The 19908-nt window shown below is 36.3% G+C and overlaps 1 protein-coding gene across 2 annotated transcripts in view; it reads left to right on the forward strand.

Annotated features, from left to right (window-relative positions):
- The window catches only part of ARL6IP6 (ARF like GTPase 6 interacting protein 6), a 43099-nt gene that overhangs the window by 12086 nt on the left and 11105 nt on the right, over nucleotides 1–19908 (forward strand). For both annotated transcript variants that reach the window (XM_004032656.5, XM_031008533.3), the window contains exon 3: nucleotides 5007–5139. In XM_004032656.5, the coding sequence (XP_004032704.1) occupies nucleotides 5007–5139 (133 nt within the window). The remainder of the gene's footprint in view (nucleotides 1–5006; nucleotides 5140–19908) is intronic.

The raw sequence follows: 19908 nt of genomic DNA on the forward strand, positions 1-19908 counted from the left end.
CCATTTTCTGTGGCTTTTCTGCTTATTTGCAAATGAATTAGGTAATTTCCTGAATCATAAACACTTCTAGACCACAATATTGCAATGTACTTTTTTTACCCCTATCATTGTGACCTGACTTACCCATGATGCAGCTTCTGACTAGTTTAAAATGAACATAAAATAATAAAAATGCTCAATGCGAAGTAAGTACTTAGATTGTGGAATAGTAATTTTGGAAAAACTCAAGAATATTCTTGTATTAAATTTGACAGGTACCCTATTAAAGCACTCAAGTGAAAAAGTTCAACAGGCTTTAGAAAGCCTCACATTTGATTATTTTTATGTTACTTTGTGTCTTTCCTCACTTATCTAGAAGTTTCATCGTTCTATAGCAGTCCCCAAACACTTTATTTTTCTTAACTATCATCTTTGTTCTGGAGAAGTATGTTAAACTTCGAGTAAACTTGTCAATTATTTTCTCCCCTCTTTAGACATAGTCATCTAAATAATAGCAAATAACAGCTATTTGGCAGTATAGCAAACCCTAAGTTGTAGTTGTAGACTAAATCTTATAATTTTTTTTTGACCCTCTATCCTGATAGATTGGTAGGAAGGTTATTCTAAGGTTCTGTTCACCCAATTCCAGGTTGGGTTGAGGTGCTAGAGGTGGATACTGTGCCAGGATATTGGGGTGAAGGTGCAGACTAATCCTCAAGACATTTGCTGTAATGAGTATTGAAGTATCTTTTATTGTGGTCAGGATGGTGTTTCAGATGTGGCAACTTCCAGCCACATGACCATGTGGTGTTTCTGTGCCAGGCTTAGGGCAGAGGCATCTGCAGGCTTGGCTCTGTACTTACCTACCAAGATACTGTACACAGCTATACTCCCTGTGTGGTTTTGCATGGGCTTTTCTAGATGCTTTTGTCAGGAAGCCCCAGTAGCACTACTCCCTTTCCCGATTTACACACATAAGTGCAAACATGCATACAACATACTTTATTTAAACTAAGGAAATCTTTCTCACTTGTCGATAAGCCCCTCACTCTCTCCTTGTTCCACACAAACATTTTATCTGTACTCCAATCAACTCATTGTCTTTGCTGTGCATTCAAGACATGTTGTGTTTATCCACACTCCTATCCCTGATTATATCTGTATACTGGTTTCCGTAAATATTGTGCAATGTAAAAGTAGAAAAACAGGCTATTTCTTCTTTCTGCTTTGCCACATCCCTCTTCTGGAGAAATGAACACAGAGCCCATTAGCTCTTTAACAGGTGGGAGATGGGAGGAGGGAACTACCAGGAGAAATAATTTACCACACTTTCTATTAATAATTCTTCTGAGTCTGTACTTTTAACAGTTTTTTCAGTCTGTTACTTAGCTTCACAAGATTTACAAACAGTCCATTACATGTACTTTTTACCTGCTTCTTGCTAAAATAAGACTGGTGGATAATTTGTATAGTCAGGAAATTTGATAATTCGTAAGTCATCTGCTAGTGTTCTCAACTCTTCCTGTATTCTTGAGGCATGGAACACACTCTCAGAAACCTGTTTTAAAGACGCAGTTTAAAAATGAGTCCACAAAGATTCTGATACGACCTCCTTGCTGCTCCTCTGTTCAAAAAGTACTACCTGACTGAATTTTTTTTTTTTTTTTACAAGTTTACTTAGTTCTATTTTGAATAGGTAGAATAGTCATATGGGTCAAAATTCAAAAAGTGTAAGAGTATAGACTGAAAAGGCTTACTCTTTTCTCCCAACCGCTCTTTCCTCCCTCCTCAGAGAACCAATGTTAAATTCTTACATCCTTCCAGAAATTTTTTAAAATATCTAAGTACAATATACATTTCTTCATATATACAACATATGTATATATGTATGTGTATAATACATATTTTCCCCTTATTTATACAAATGCATAGAGCTGTTCTGAACTTTCAGTTTTTCAGCTCACCAGTATATTTTCAGGATCTTTCCATATCAGTACCTAAAGAGCTTCCTCATTCATTTTTATAGCTGCATAGTATTCTATTGTATGGATGTACTTAATTAACCAATCCTTTACCTTCATTACTGATTATTTAGGTTGTTTCCAATCTATGTTATGAACAAAGCTACAGAGAACAATCTTGTATATACATCATTTTATACAGGTTTGTATAATATACACAGATATCTATATATAAAATTGTATATTATAATATACAGAGATATATTGTCCTAAAGACATATAAAATTACTGGAGTAAAGAACATATATGTGCATCATTTTAACAGATACTGCCAAACTGCTCTCCATAGAAATTAAAACAATTTACTCTCCAAAACAGCTATGCATGAAGAGTTTCTGTTTATTCACAGCCTCAGCATCAGAGAATGTTATCCAACTTTTTGATTTTTGTCAGTTGATGAAAAAATGATACCTAATTTCTCTGATTATTAGTGGTATTGAATTGAGCATCTGTTCATGTTTTAACATTTGTAGTTTTTATTCTGCAATTGCATTTAACTTTATATTTGGATTTTGGATTGCTGGTCTTTTTTTTAATTGGCTTCTAGGAATTATCTGTATTAACAGGAAATTTTCCCTTATGCTGTAAGTTGCAAAGGTATGTTTTATTTAAAAATTTTTTGTCATTCAATTTGACATTTTATTTTGCTATGCATATATAGTAATATGTGTGTTTACCTATATACAGTTGTCCCTCAGTATCCATGAGGAATTGGTTCCAGGACCCCCTCAGGATACCAAAATCTGGATCCTCAAGTCCTTTATATGAAATTGGATAGTATTTGTATATGACCTATGCACATCCTCCCATTTACTCTCTCTAATACCTAATATAATGTAAATGTTATGTAAATAGTTGTTATACTGTATTGGTTTTGATTGGCATTATTTTTATTGTTGTATTGTTACTTTTTTTTTTTCCAAATATTTTTCATCCAAGGTTGGTTGAATTCCAGATACGGAACTTGTGGATAGGAAGGGCTGACTGTATATAGTTGAAATTATATGTCTTATATGAGTCTTGAATTTTTGTATCATGGTTAGAAAGGTCTTTATCTCTCCAAGGCTATAAATGACTTTTCCAGTTTTTCCAGTGATTGCTTCTACAACTTTATGTTTAGATTATTTGGTACATTTTAGAATTTAGTCTAGTATGGGGTATCTGGTATGGATCTAACTTCTTTTCCTTTTTGTAAGTGGTCGCCCCATTGAATTAGTAACATTTTTTATTAATCTATTTGGGCCTTCTTCCGAATCTTGTATTCTGCTTCGTTCTGTTGTTTGTTTGATTGTTTTTGAGAAAGAGTCTCACTCTGTCACCCAGGCTGGAGTGCAGTGGTGCTGTCTTGGCTCACTGCAACCTCTGCCTCTGGGTTCAAGTGATTCTCCTGCCTCAGTCTCCCAAGTAGCTGGGATTACAGTCATGCACCACCATGCCCAGCTAATTTTTGTATTTTTAGTAGAGGTGGTTTCACCATGTTGGTCAGATTGGTCTCAAACTCTTGGCCTCAAGTAATCCTCTTGCTTCAGCCTCCCAAAGTGCTGGGATTACAGGCATGAGCCACCACGCCCGGCCCTGTCGTCTATTTGTATATCAGTACACACCGTTTTAGGTATTCAGTTCCTATACTATTTCAATATTTGGTTGGACTAGTCTCTATTTTTGCTTATTATTTCATGTCAATTTTAGAATTAACTATTATTCTTCCAAGAAAAATATGCTCACATTTTCAATCTGAATTCGGATGTTACCTCCTTAAAGTGGTAACATCTTATTTATTCAAAATAGTTATCACAATATATAGTTATCTTGTTAATTTACTTACATGTTTTATTATCTTCCTATCCCACTAGAATTACTTCATGAAGACAGCAATCTTTTTTATTTTGCTCATCCCTATATCCCCATTACCTAGCACAATAACCAACACATAGTAGCCCCTCAATATAGATTGAGTGGGTGAATAAGTGAGTTAATTTATAAAATTTTTGAAAACTTGACATCAAAATACAGCTGTACTTCTTACTAAAGGGAGTTGACCACTTAAATATCAGTATTTCCTGTCTTCCTATAACCACAAGAAGAAGTCATTATCCTTTTATTATTATTAATGGGTTATGAATAGTATCCAAAAACCTTTAAATTAGCTTACTCCTTTCTTTTCCCTTTATGCCTCCTATTCTTCTCAACCGTTTTTCCTTAAGTCCGTTATAATATTGTTCTTTTGACTTGACTTCTGTGAGAAAATACAGTTCCAAACTCAGTGCGAATAAAATCTAAGGTCCCACACATTTGTAAATCAGGAGTCAACTTTTGTTCATATACTGAGCAAAGTTAAAGAATCAGAATAGGTTTATAATGTTCATAAGAAAACTGTAAAGAGGGGATACCCCCAAATTGAGGCAAGTTTCAAAAGTGCATGGCGTGGAATGAAAGGAATCACTTAGTACTAAATAATAAAGATAGCAAGATATGATTTATGAAATTAAATGAAAAATCTGATGAACTTTTTTTCTTTTTTGAAGCAGGGTTTCACTCTGTCTCCCAGGCTGGAGTTCAGTGGTGCAATCTAGGCACACTGCAACCTCAAACTCCTGGCCTCAAACCATCCTCCCACCTCAGTCTCCCAAAACACTGTGATTGCAGGCATGAGCCACCTTGTCTGGCCTCAAGACATCTTAAGAGTCTTGTGAAATGTTTTGACCATGTTTTCTGTAGTTGAATTTTATAAAACTGAAGATGTTATATTCTTGTTGAATTTACCCTTTTTTCCCACGTATTATCATTTAATTAAAATATTCAGTGATATGACTTCTAGTTGTGCTTTAGTAATGTACACTTATTTCTACATAAGTTAGCTTGCAATAAGTTCAAATCTCTTAAAATATCAGATCCATATAATTTAGAAGATGAGAAATATACATGATCTGAACATGAGAATACTGGTTTAATTTAAATTGTTTTGGTGTTAATAATGTACTTTTTCCCCTCTCTTTTCCTGTTAAGGATTCTGGACTCTACTTATAATATCCCTAACTGCTGGATTCTCCTGTTGCAGCTTTTCTTGGACAGTGACTTACTTTGATTCTTTTGAACCAGGAATGTTTCCTCCTACTCCTCTTTCACCTGCCAGGTTCAAGTAAGTATTCCTGTTTCCTGTTTATTTTTTAAATGCATTTCAACTCTTGAAAATACTAAAATACACAGAAGCAAGAGGCTGATCGTGAGGTGTGTTGAGGCTTCAGTCTTTATAAAGCACTAATAACATAGGACTTTTCAGCTTGTAGGCTCAGCCTTTAGATACATGAGAATAATATTTAAAATTCTATATCTAGATAATGCTTTGTTTTCTAAAAACAAATTCAGGGGCTTATTTCACAAGTAAGAACCTTTGATGGCTATTTGTCCTTTTGGAATAGAATTTGATTTAAAACAGTTTATAAAGGCAAAATTAATACCAACAATTTGAAAGTTTTACTAGGTTCACACATGTTCAGACTTACAAGAACATAATAATTGGATTGGACTTTTCCTTAGGATTTTAACTTTGGGTAATAATTAGCAAACATTTATGGTACCCAATTTATATGTCTAGACCAGATTGGATGCTTTTCGTAGTGGAACAGTATTAAATTTCTTTGGTCTATATTTTCCATGTTTCAGAGAATTTTAGAAAATTCAGTAGTGTTCTAACCTAGTTTATTCATGCCAGGAAAGTTCCAATTTTAAATATAAATTCCGAAATAAGAACATCTAAGATCTCTAGTTTATTCTGGAAATTTGGGGAGGCCATGAAGACAAGAAACTAAATTATATTAAATTTATGTATGTTATTCGAATACTTACTATTGTTACTACCAGCTCTAGCCTACCTCATGGACAGGTTGTAGAGATAAAAACATTTACTTGAGAGACTTTATAAAATCAAAATTATACTAGTATAGTTATTAATAGTCATTGGTACTACTGGCCTTCATTATTAGTAAACTCCCAATTTTTTTTGTCTCATATCTTTTAAAATTTTGGCTCGACTTCAAATGAAATGTGAATTTGTATATATGTGTATTATGTATATGTATATATTTTTAATGTTTTAATCCCTGTGTGTATATGAAATGTAAGTCATATGCTTTCCAATAAATTTTAGTTATGTGTTTTTGAGGTGGATAAATAATAATCTAAATTGACTAAGAGTTAAGCCTAACATTACAATGCCATCCCGTAGTTTACATGGGTACCACTCAATTAGAAGTTTACTTTAATAACAGGTATAAGTCTAGGGTAATGAGACTCGTTTCAAAAAATCACCAAAAAAGTAATCGTATTTTTTCGTTTTATTTATATCTCACTTCCCTGAATTCTAGCCACACATTTCTCGCTGTTTAATAGACCTTGCTACCCAGATTTCAGAAAGCATTTTGCACTTAGAGTGATTAAAACTCTTGTCTTTGCTTTGAAGCCAGCAATATCCACCCATTTCACTCACCAGAGCTTGAAATTCTTATTCATTGTATTTGTCTGTTCACCAAGTCCAGTCCTTCCTGACTTTTTAAATGTCATTAGAATGCTTCCTGTTTGCATTTTCACTGTTTTTGTACTATTTAAGGCTAGTGTACTTGACTTCTTGGCCTTCTGTCCTCTAAGTTCTCACTCTTCTAATTCACTCTGTATACAGTCAGCCCTCTGTATCCATGGGCTGCACATCCTTGAATTCAACCAACCATGGATAAAAAATATTTGGGAAAAAAATTACAATACAACAATAAAAAGTAATACAAATAAAAAACAGTATAGACAACTATTTACACAGCATTTACTTTATATTAGGCATTATAAGTAATCTAGAGATGATTTAAAGTATAGGGGAGGATGTGCATACGTTATAGGCTAATACCATGCCATTTTATATAAGGGACTTGAACATTCATGGATTTTAGTGTTTGTGGGAATCCTGGAACCAATCTCCCAGTGGATACCAAGGTGCAACTGAACTGCTGTCTTTCCATTAACAAAAAGAGATACAGTCATAGCCCTCTATTGGTTAAAAGCCTTCAGTAGCTTTCCTGTTGCCTTCAGAATAAAGTCCAACTCTTAAGTATAGCAGAACAGTCCTTCCCCAAATGACCCTACCCTACTTTTCCAACCTCAGCTATTTCCCTACTGCACCCTATATTGTAGTCACATACCAGATTAGCTTGACATCCCCCTCATAAACTATGCAATTTTGAGAAGTCATGATTTTACTCTTGCTGTTCTCTCTTCCTGGATTATCATTTTCCCTTTCACGTTGTCTTTTACCACTGTCACGATTCATTAACCTTATAAGTGTAAGAAGCCTCTGGGGTTAGAGAAGGTTTTAGTATTCTGTTAAAGATCTGCTATTCTGAGGGCATTTAACTAATTTTAAAAAAAAATTATCTTTGCATTTTGTATTAAATTAGAATCAATTTAATAAAGGGCCTCAATTTTCAATGTATTTATTAATGTATTAGTCTGTTCTCATGCTGTCTAATAAAGACATACCCAAGACTGGGTAATTTATAAAGGAAAGAGTTTTAATTGACTCACAGTTCCACATGGCTGGGGAGGCCTCACAATTATGGTAGAAGGCCAAGGAGGAACAAAGGCACATCTTATATGATGGCAGGCAAGAGACTGTTTGCAGGGGAACTGCTCTTTATAAAACTGTCAGATCTTGTGAAACTCACTCACTATTATGAGAACAGCAGCATGGGGGTAACCACCCCCATAATTTAATTACCTCCCACACGGTCCCTCCCACAACACATGGGAATTATGGGAACTGCAATTCAAGATGAGATTTGGGTGGGGCACAGCCAAACCATGTCATTCTGCCCCTGACCTCTCCCAAATCTCATGTCCTCACCTTTCAAAACCAATCATGCCTTCCCAACAGTCCCCCAAATTTCAGCATTAACTCATAAGTCCACAGTCCAAGGTCTCATCTGAGACAAGGAAAGTCCCTTCTGCCTATGAGCCTGTAAAATTAAAAGCAGGTTAATTACTTCCAAGATAACAATGGTGGTACAAGCACTGTAAATACACCCATTCCAAATGGGATAAATTGGCCAAAACAAAGGGGCTACAGGCCCATGCAAGTCCGAAATTCAGTAGGGCAGTCAAATCTTAAAGCTCCAAAATGATCTCCTTTGACTCCATATTTCACATCCAGGTCACACTGATGAAAGAGGTGGGTTTCCATGATGTTGGGCAGCTCTGCCCCTGTGGCTTTGCAGGGTACAGCCTCCCTCCTGGCTGCTTTCACAGGCTGGCATTGAGAGTCTGCAGCTTTTCCAGGCACATAGTGCAAGCTGTCAGTGGATCTACTGTTCTGATGGCCCTCTTCTCACAGCTCCACTAGGTAGTTCCCCCGTGGGGACTTTGTGTGGGGGCTCCCACCCCACATTTCCCTTCTGCACTGCCCTAGCAGAGAGGTTCTCCATGAGGGCTCCACCCCTGCAGCACACCTCTACCTGAACATCTAGGCGTTTCCATACATCCTGTGAAATCTAGGTGGAAGTTGCCAGACCTCAGTTCTTGACTTCTGTGCACCTGCAGTCCCAACACCACATGTAAGCCACCAAGGCTTGGGGTTTGCACCCTCTGAAGCAACAGCCTGGGGTGTACGTTGACCCCTTTTAGCCACGCCTGGGACACAGGGTACCAAGTCCTGAGACTGCACAAAGCAGCAAGGCCCATGAAACCATTTTTTTCTCATAGGCCTCCCAGCTTGTGATGGGAGAGGCTGCTGTGAAGACCTCAGACATGCCCTGGAGACATTTTCCCCATTGTCTTGGCAATTAACATTTGGCTCCTCGTTATTTCTGCAAATTGCTACAGCTGGCTTGAATTTCGCCTCAGAAAATTGTTTTTTCTTTTCTGTCACATAGTCAGGCTGCAAATTTTCTGAGCTTTTATGCTTTTCTTCCCTTTTAAACATAAGTTCCAATTCCAAACCATGTTTTTGTGAATGAATAAAACTGAATGCTTTTTTTTTTGGGAGATGGAGTCTTGCTCTGTCACCCAGGCTGGAGTGCAGTGGCGCGATCTTGGCTCACTGCAAGCTCCGCTCCTGGGTTCATGCCGTTCTCCTCCCTCAGCCTCCTGAGTAGCTGGGACTACAGGCGCCCACCACCACGCCCAGCTAATTTTTTTTTGTATTTTTAGTAGAGACTGGGTTTCACCGTGTTAGCCAGGATGGTCTCGATCTCCTGACCTCGTGATCCGCCCACCTTGGCCTCCCAAAGTACTGGGATTACAGGCGTGAGCCACCGCACCCAGCCAAAACTGAATGCTTTTAAGAGCACCCAAGTCAACTCTTGAGTGCTTTGCTGCTTAGAAATTTATTCCACCAGATACCCTAAATCATCTCTCTCAAGTTCAAAGTTCCACAGATCTCTAGAGCAGGGGCAGAATGCTCCCAGTCTCTTTGCTAAAGCATAGCAAAAATCACCTTTGCTGCTCCAGTTCCCAATAAGTTCCTCATCTCTGTTGGAGACCACCTCAACCTGGACTTCATTGTCCATATCAATATCGGCATTTTGGTCAAAGCCATTCAGCAAGTCTCTAGGAAGTTGCAAACTTTCCCACATTTTCCTGTCTTCTTCTGCACCCTCCAAACTATTTCAACCTCTCCCTGTTACCTAGTTCCAAAGTTACTCCCGCATTTTCAGGTATGTTTACAGCAGCAACCCGCTCTACCGGTACCAATTTACTGTATTAATCTGTTCTCACACTGTTAATAAAGATATACCTGAGACTGGGTAATTTATAAAGGAAAGAGGTTTAATTGAGTCACAGTTCCACGTGGCAGGGGAGGCCTAACAATCATGGCAAAAGGCAAAGGAGGAGCAAAGGCACATCTTACATGGCAGCAGGCAAGAGAGCATGTGCAGAGGAACTGCCCTTTATAAAACCATCAGGTCTCAAGAGACTCACACACTGTTAGTGGAACAGCCACATGGGGGTAACCACCCCATGATTCAATTACCTCCCACCAGGTCCCTCCCATGACGTGGAGATTATGAGAACTGCAATTCAGGATGAGATTTGGGTGGGGACACAGTCAAACCATATCAATTAGTAATTAGCATTTTTTGTTTTTGGGTTTTTTGAGACAAGGTCTGGTTTGGTTCTGTTATCCAGGCTGGAGTGCACTGGCATGATCTTGGCTCAGTGCAACCTCCACCTCCCAGGCTCAAGTGATCCTCCTGCCTCCACCCTCTAATAAGCTGGGACTATAGGTGTGTCACCATGTCAAATAATTTTTTTATTTTTTGTAGAGACAGGATTTTGCCATGTGCCCAGGCTGGTCCCAAGACCCTGAGTTCAAGCAGCCTGCCCACCTTGGCCTCTCAAAGTGCTGGGATTACAGGCATGAGCCACTGCACCCAGCCTAGTGATCCAGTTTTAATATGAAATTGTGTCATATTAGAGCCTTAGATTATGTACTTATTAATAAATCTCTAAAAATGGTTTTGAAATGTATATAAAATATATGTTGTGTATGCACAAATGAATACAAAATATAAAATATACACATTCATTTCTATACATACAAAATATAGAAGATGTGTATATATATTTGTGTATGTGTATATATTTGTATATAAATAGAATATATATACACATTATAAATGTGTATAAATACAAAATAATGCATATATATATTATGTAGTCCTAGCTACTGGGAGGCTGAGGCAAAAGGATTGCTTGAGCCCAGGAGTTTATTATACAAAATAATGTGTATATACATTTTGTATTTGTACAAAATAATGTGTACATGTATACAAATATAAATGATATATATACCCAAATATAGGTGAAATATTTACACACACACACACAAATACAAATGAAGTTGTTTTATAGTCAAAACCCTGCCCTCTAGTGTTTATGGAAAATATGCCGTTATTTCAGAAATGTCAGATTAAGTATATTCTCTATGTCACCAGTAGAGTGAGTCCTTGTACAGGGAAACAACTTCTCCACATTTTGAGAAAGTTGAAATCTTCAGACTTTATTTTCTTCAAACTCAAATTGATATATTTTATCAATATGCGACATCATACTTTTATAAAAATATCTTTGTGACAGGTTATATATTTTATCACCTAAAATAAGCAATAATATTAATGTAAGCATTTTTCCTAATTATATAAAAGTAATTTAGATTCTTTATTGAAAATTCCAAAAAAGAAAAAGAAAAATGGAAATAATCAAGGAAAATTACTGCTGACATTTTAACATATATTTTTCCATTCTTTATGCATATTTTAAAAATTGAAATTGGGATCACAATGTATATACTTTTTTGTAAGAGAGTAAAATAAATCATATATAACTGGTTTGTTAAAATAGTAGTCTTTTGCTATCTGCAGACTTAAGTACCTGGGTTTGTTTTTTTTTTTTAACAGAATAGTTGAAGTGGGAAAACCATTTGAGAAGACCATATTTACTGTGACTATTAATTGTGTTTCCCTAGAAACAAACCCCTCAGAGGAAGAAAAAAAGTAACATTTATTACTGTTTAGTAAATATTAGGTGACATATTTAATGAAATCATCCGTTTGGATCAATAATTCATAAGAAGAGGTTGAGATTAGAAATAAAAGCATTTTCTTTTATTCAAATTTTTTATGTTTACTGTTGTATATTAGATAAATCTTAGCAATTTTCACTTTTACGTAAGCACAAGATGTTTAGGAAATACAAGATAGAGAACTTTGCAAGATATATTTCCAGATAGGTACTTAATGGACTTCAACAGGCATATTTTTTGGAAAGATGGTTCCATGTATTTGTAAACTTCGCTAAGTCAAAAGGTATAGTGCAATATCACATATATAAACTTGTCAATTAGTAAGCTATCCTTTTCTTTGTGTATTTAATCCAGTAGACTGGATGGAAAGTCTTGTTTTGGTTGTTATTAAAGGTTTGTTAACAGTGTTAAAGAACAAGAGGCAGAGGCAGTAAGTTTAGATTTTTTGGAATATCTAAATACGCATTCCCGTGTTTCACTATGTTATAATTCATTATCCTGCTTCTTCTACACTACCTACTCAACATCTCCAGTTCATTTCTCGTCACTTTTCCCTGTTCATTGTCTGGGTTTTGTGCGTGATTTCCAAGAGACAAATGTAACAGTGTATATATAGTCAGTATTTTAACATTTTGGTTATCAGCTTTAATTATAGTTTTCAGGAGTTAATGCATCTAACTATGTTACCTACCCATGGAAAAATACTGCATACAAAGAAAAGCTAGAACTCTAAAGATAATCGTGGGCTGGGCATGGTGGCTTATGCCTGTAATCGCAGCACTTTGGGAGGCCAAGGTGGGAGGATGGCTTGAGCCTAGAAGTTTGAGACCATCCTAGTCAACATAGTGAGATGCTGCCTCTACAAAAAATTTTAAAAAGTATCCAGGTGTGGTGAAATGAGCCTGTATTCCTAGCCACTGGGAGGCTGAGGCAGAAGGATCCCAGGAGTTGAAGGCTGCAGTGAGCTATGATCGTGCCACTGCATTCCAGCCTCAGTGACAGAGCAAGATACGCTCTTTAAAAAAAAAAAAAAAAGAAAAAAGAACTTTGGGGTTCATTCTAGGCTTGGCCATTGGCAGCAGAACTTTAAAGTCCTCTTGATTGGGAAAATGTTAGTTATGGATACCAGCTGTGCCTTACAGTGCATTTTCCTGAACAAGTCTACCTTTTAAGCTAATATTCTAGGATTTCTAGGGATGTCTTAAGAGACTCCTATTAAACATTATGGGGGAACTAATGCCCTCCTAAGCCACCCATCTCGTAGGTGTTACTATTAGTCTGATGTTTCCATTTTTTAATAGATGAAGAAACCAAGTCTCAGAAGTTTAAGCCACTTGCACAAAGTCAAGTAATTTGCAAGTAACATAGTTTGCAACTGACTGTTTATTTTTATTCACCATACTAGCTAACTTAACCTCCTCTGCATTATGAAATTCATCATCAATAGGAGGAATTTCACTAATTGAAACAGCATCATTTTATTGACAATTAACAGGCACTCTGAGCTTTTGCTATGTGGCAGTTTTGCCCCCACAATATTGCTAAATCAAAATCTGTTCTTAACATCAGACTTTCTCTGTCTTTTCCATTGTTTTCTCCTAGTACCTGTATTCCACTTTAAGAGTGCACTCCACAGTTCACATCACCTACGCTCAAGCTTCATCTAGTGGTGAAAGTATGTAGCTGCAGGTTAATAGTTATTCAGTGTACTAGAAATAAAAACCACTCTGATAATAAATGTCACATCTAGGATAGAAATGTTACTCTATAGTAATAAGCTTAGTGGAAAAATGATAACATGAGTGATGGGTCGTATTGCTGACATGAAAAAATGTTCATTGTTTAGATCAAACGTCAAATTTAACAGCATATACTCAAATAACCTTCACAGTAGGACATTAACATTGTAGGAATGTAAAACAACCTGGGGATTACAAAATAAGTCATTCTTGGCAAGTAAAGTTGGTTTATTAATTTTAAATCTAGTTAATTTGTATAACCTAAGCATACAGAGTAAAGTGGCAAGCGCCTCTAGCATGTAATGATTTCCGTAGCTGAAATCATTGTGAAGGGAGTTACTATGCCAAGGAAGCTCCTTAATAGGACTATTATTTTATGCTAAAGATATCCACAGATATTTATTTCCAAGGAGGAAAAAAAATCAATGCTTGTATTTAAAGTTATGAGGATAGTTCAACTATATAAATGGAAATAAAGTACTGCTGGAAATTTCAAATTGCAAGCTTATGCTGATCAAAGGTATATAAAAGTAAGATTTCTGGTGAATTGGATATCTGAATCCAAAGCTTGGATTGTTGAATCATCCAGTGAGAAACTGATTTTAAATAATTTTCTCTCTGTTTTGAGAAATGCTATAGAAATAGCATGTCTTGCAGTCACAGCATTGTAGTTTTTGGAGCATGTCTCAGTTCTTAAATCTTCAGTTGACTTCTATGCTAAGAGATTTCTTATCCTGAATCTTACAAGTGAACATGAGTCTTTTTGAGGCATAGATTGAATTGTTTTGAAAAGAAATCTCCACCTTGAGTATAACTCTGTTCAGTTTAATGACCTCGAACATCTATGTTTATGCTAAAAATATTTTTGAAAGGCATCATTTAAAATTTTCCTAGATAGCTTTTAAAAGAGACCAAAGCCTTCAAAGTCATCTCACAGATAGTCATTTTGAATCACCAGAAGTCAAACAAAATTATTATATTTTTATCATAACTAGACTCAGTTTTAAGCTACAGTATTCTTCAGGTGTCCTTTGAATAATTACATTTGTGCATTTCCTAGGCAGATTGGAAGACACAGTTGAATGTCTATTTTATAGAAGTCAGCATAAATTTACTGTTACATTTTTAGAGAAGTTTGAAGTTTGGTATCTTCTCTTTAGATATATTATTGGTTGTATTTATGGCTTATTTGATATAGGGTTCATGGCCAAAATGCAGGGAAACTTCAGTTATTAGTGTTATATCATGATTTCTAGGCATATGCCAAGGTAGAGAGTGGTGTCTTTTTTTCACAAATGCCTGCTAAAATATAATCTATGAGATTAGATTGGCAGTTTGCATTATTTCACAGTTAATATACAAATCAGAGGGTATCTGCTGCCTTCCTCATGCTATCAATCTTTATTGTCTGATCACTATGAATTATCCATCTTTCCATTTCTTCTTCTTCCAATCACAAATAACATTTGATAAATATCCAGACACTCAATTTTAGAAAACATGCTTTTAATTTAATTTTTATTTAATGTAACATTATTTATATGCATCCTTGTTTAAAAAAATTGTATTGCCTTACAATGCAATCTGGAATCTGCAAAATAAGTTGTAAGTGAGAAAGAAAAGGGAACAAGTTAATTTTAGTTTGAATTAATTTTTGGTAAATTGTTTTTAGTAACTATTTTAGAGAGTAACATGATCTATTACTCTTTTACATGTGTTACTTCCTATGTAAAGCGTTCTGTATGTAATTAGATGCTAACGTTTGTGTGTGAGAGTGTGTTGTTAACTGTAGTAGGGAGCAGCAGATAGTAAAATACTTTGACATGCGAATTTCCTGGAACATTCAGGATTCAGGATTGGCATCCTGTATTATAATGTTACTTTTCTATTCAACATTAGTTTGGGTCTTTAAAATATTGTTATTAGGGTTTTTCTCTGACGTCTTCACATTGAGGGTTAGGAAGATAGAGAACAAATAAAACAGTTGAATCATAATATGCAATTCAAGAAAAGGGAACAAGTTGATTTTTGTTTGAATTGCTTGAAATTTGAAATTTCCAGCAGCACTCAATTTTCTTTAATACAGTTAGCCTATCCTCATAACTAAATACAAACACTGACTTTCCCTCCTTGGAAATAAGTATATGTGGACATCTTTAGCATGAAATAATATATGAGTGTTACAGGTTCTTAACTTGGGCATATATATAAGCCTTGGAGGTCAAAAACAGTGGGTTAGTTAGTATTCAAATTAGAAATTTCTTTTCCACGCAGACTAGATTTAACATTAAGCACAATGAATTGACTCTACTACTCTTTGATACAGATTTTGGAGAGCTGCCTCTTTGTCGAATCAGATTCTTTATTGCCATGAACTAATGAAACAGATGTCAGATGGCTAATTGCAGTAGGAGAGAAAAGCTACTGACAAAAGAGATGGTTCAGGAACTTGGCCTTGATATTTGAGTATCATGAAATCTCATTATCTGGGGACTATTCAGAGCCATCAATTACAGTGCTGTCACTATTAATGAATATATTGATGGCATTGCACTGCGGCTTCTTGAAGTAAAGGGTTAAAGTACATGCATATTGTGTAAGATATATTTCATTACTGTTCTGAATGGAGATATGCATAGGTATAACAAAATCCTCTAGGAAATTGTATTAACTGTTGGTTTTATTGTTTTCATAAAGTGATACAGCTAATGAGTGCTTGCTTTGTACTTTTTTTTTTTTTTTTTTTTTTTTTTTTTTTTTTTTAAGACAGGTTCTCACTTTGTTGCCCAGGCTAGATAGCAGTGGCATGATCTTGGCTGACTGCAACCTTTGCCTTCTGGGCTGAAGCGATCCTCCCACCTCAGACTGCTGAGTAGCTGGGACCACAGACATGCGCCACCACATCTGGCTAATCTGGCTAATTTTTGTATTTTTTATAGAGACGGGATTTCACCATGTTGCCCTAGCTGGTCTCGAACTCCTGGGTTCAAGTGATCCACCTGCCTCGGCCTCCCAAAGTGCTGGGATTACAGGCATGAGCCACCTTGCCCAGCTGCTCTTGCTTGTGCTATTTACAGTGTTATATATGAGTAGCTGAAGAGGCACAAGTGTCCATATGCCCAGAGCAATACTGACAAGAAATACTTGAGAGACAGTGCTTGCCAATTTTGTACTTGGAACCCTTTTTGTTTAACAACCTATAAATTACCAGAGGCAGCCTGATATAATTAAAAAGGGTCTTGAAGTCAGGAGAGGTAGCTTCCAAATCCAACCTACCCTAACAGAAGGACATTTGAGCAAGTCAGTTAGTATATCCAAGCTATAACTTCCTCATCTCTAAAATGGAGTAAAAATAATGGTACCCTCATAGGCAGTAAGTGTAAGTTTACTAAAGCAACAGATACGTCAGATGATAAAGCAGACATAGTGTCAGAGGTTTTCTTTTCTTAAGGTTTTTTGAGCTGGAAGTCTGACCATGGCCTGCCACAAGTTGCCAGTTATCTTTTCTTGGATAATTGTTATTTATCCTGAGATTTTATCCTTTCTTTTTTTTTTTTTTTTTGAGACAGGGTCTTGCTTTGTTGCCCCAGGCCGAAGTGCAGAGTGGCACAATCATGGCTCACTGCAGCCTCAACTGCCTGGGCTCAAACAACCCTCCTGCCTCCGCCTCCCAAGTTGCTGGGACTACAGGCGAGTGCTGCTATGCCTGGCTAAATTTTTTATTTTTATTTTTATTTTTATTTTTATTTTGTAGAGATAGGGTCTCACTAAGTTGCCCAGGACAGTCTTGAACTCCTGAGCTCAAGCAATCCTCCTGGCTTAGTCTCCCAAGGCACTGGGATTACAGGCATGAGCCACCACGCCCAGCCAACAACTAATTGTTAATATTATCTCATTTAGTTTTAATAAGAATACTATTGAAAGGAATTATTAACCTCATTTTAAAGATTGAGAATTAGATTTTCTGGTAGGTTAAAATAGTTCTGTGACTAGTACAGCCATGACTGAACTCCAGTGAGGAGAGAGCTAGCTTTCCAGGTCTTTCATTCTGATCATATTAAACAATTGAGCTTCCTATTCTCTCCATTGTCTCTTGCTTCTGCGCATACTGTTAGGTGTTTAGAACACTAAATCCCTCATACTCAATTTTAGTTCAGGTATTAGCTCTTCTTTGGAATTTTTTCTCCCCTTCTACAAGCTGAATGGCTCCTTTATGTTCCAGTAATACTGCCTGCAAAACAGTCTACTACGTCACAAGATTCTGTTATCTTCGAAGGCAGTACTGACTCCTTACTCATTTCTCTCTCTTTTTTTTTTCCTTTTTTTGTTGGTTTGAGATAGTCTCACTCTGTCACCCAGGCTGGAGTGCAGTGGCATGATCTTGGCTCACTGCAACCTCCACCCCCTGGGTTCAAGCAATTCTCCTGCCTCAGCCTCCAGAGGAGCTAGGATTACAGGCCACCACACCCAGCTAAGTTTTTGTATTTTTAGTAGAGATGGGGTTTCACCATGTTGGCCAGGCTGGTCTAAAACTCCTGGCTTCAAGTGATCCACCCGCCTTGGCCTCCCAAAGTGCTAGGATTGCAGGCGTGAGCCACCATGCCTGGCCAAAATTTTTCTGTAGAAACAATATCTCCCTATATGCTCAGGCTGGTCTGGAATCCCTGACCTCGAGCCATCCTCCTGCCTCAGCCTTCCAAAGTGTTGAGATTACTGGCATGAGTCACCACATCCAGCCCTACTCATTTCTCTATCTCCTGTATGTAATTTAATACCTGATACCGAGTATACTGTAAATCTTGGTGAATGAAAAGGGAATTGAGGAAGTTATAAAGAACTTTAGAGTAAAAAGTAAGAAGCAAAGTCGTGTGTGTTATTTTTTCCTTAAGGAGAGACATAGCAAAGAAGTGAAATTAGGGAAGCATTCTCTTTAAAATTCTAACCCTGATTTCTGAAAGAACAATGGTCAAGTTCATTGAAATCAACTTTGTCTGCTCTTCAGCAATTTCTAACAAGTAGTTTTTAGGACAAAAGGATATAATAAAGTTAATGTAGTTTTATGTTTCTAAAAAGGAAGTGCTTTTTAAGTTAATAAAATATGGTATTGCTTGTTTTTTTGTTTTGTTTTCCAAGTTTCAGGTTTAGCGTTAAGATCTTTTGATTCCAGATAAAGAACTGACTGATAGTTACTCCCAACAAAGCTTATACAGCTTAAAAACTTTTCGCAGTTGGAGATTGCTGGGCTAGGGATAGAATGAGAAATCAAAGGCAGCTCAGATGTGTGAAAGGGGAATAGATTAGTACCATCTTGCTCATCCCTTCTCCCTCTGAGCCAATCAGACACAGAAACGAATAGCCAGTTGGGTCTTAATATGAGCCTTTAACATATCTTCTTATTCTGGCAAGCACAGAGTGCTTTCTGTTTAAAGCAGTATCAGCTGGAAATGAAGTTATTATTTTAAATTACAAGAGTTCTGTCATAAAAGTATCTCTGACGTGGGAATACCTGTGTGGGAAAGAAAATACAGGAATAAATATGGCATGGAACAATTATTCTAACAGAGTGGAGTCTGGTGTTTAGTACTGTGGTATAGAGATTCAGTTCAGATCAACCAAAACTAGCATAAAAACAAACAACCTGAAACATGACAAGAGACCTGCTCAGTTCTGTTATTCTATCTCTAACTTTTTCTTTTTAAGGTAATTTATTTGGAATTTTTGGAAGTTGCTTATTCAGTGCTTTAATTTATGCTTCAGAATATAAGAATGTAGTCACTTAAATTGCCAAAGTCATTGAATTCATTTGAATCTTATATTTTAAATGTATTCCATCCCTGAAAAATGAAAATAATTATAATTCTTTTATAATATATTCACTTTGCAAGTTACTATTTAATAGTAATCTAAATATATTGCTAGACATTATATTTTCACAGAACAAAGTCTAGATATAAATAATGGAAGTCTGGGTTCTCCAGTGAATTATAAAAGAAGTCATTATGTAGGAAGAGGGTAATATCAAGCAGAAACACACACACACACACACACACACACAAACACACACACGCACGCACGAGAGAGAGACCCTTTAATTCTCCCATTTCTTTCTTCCATCTACTTCTTGGGTTTGCTTTTATACTACTATTGTTTGTTTCTTTGTTTTGGTTTTAAAGCAAGCTTAGGTTTAGGTGTTCTGCTTGGAAGGGAGAATCTAAGTAGATGGTCAGAAGAATTTTTAAAAATCTCTTCTGTACCTAAGTTTCTTTACTATATAGCTAAGATGTATTGATCATTTACTATGTGCCAGACACCTGGTATTCACAACAGCTTTGTAAGGGTAGATTCTATTTTTGTTCCCATTGTATGGAGAAGAAAATTGAAGGTCAAAGAGGTCAAACAATGTTGCTATCTTCATACCCCTTGTAAGAGGCAAGGCTGGCACTCAGACCTGTGTTTATCTAATCATAGAGCTTGAACTCTTAACCACTATCAGGGACTACATAAGTACTTCATTGTAGAATTTTTTATTATTGAAAGGAATTCTCTAGAACCAGAAAATGATCATACCTTCTATATAGCTTATCTTTCAGGATATGGAAGTAGATCT

The sequence above is a fragment of the Gorilla gorilla genome, chromosome 11, assembly GCF_029281585.2.
Source record: "Gorilla gorilla gorilla isolate KB3781 chromosome 11, NHGRI_mGorGor1-v2.1_pri, whole genome shotgun sequence".
In the NCBI taxonomy this organism is placed as follows: Eukaryota; Metazoa; Chordata; class Mammalia; order Primates; family Hominidae; genus Gorilla; species Gorilla gorilla.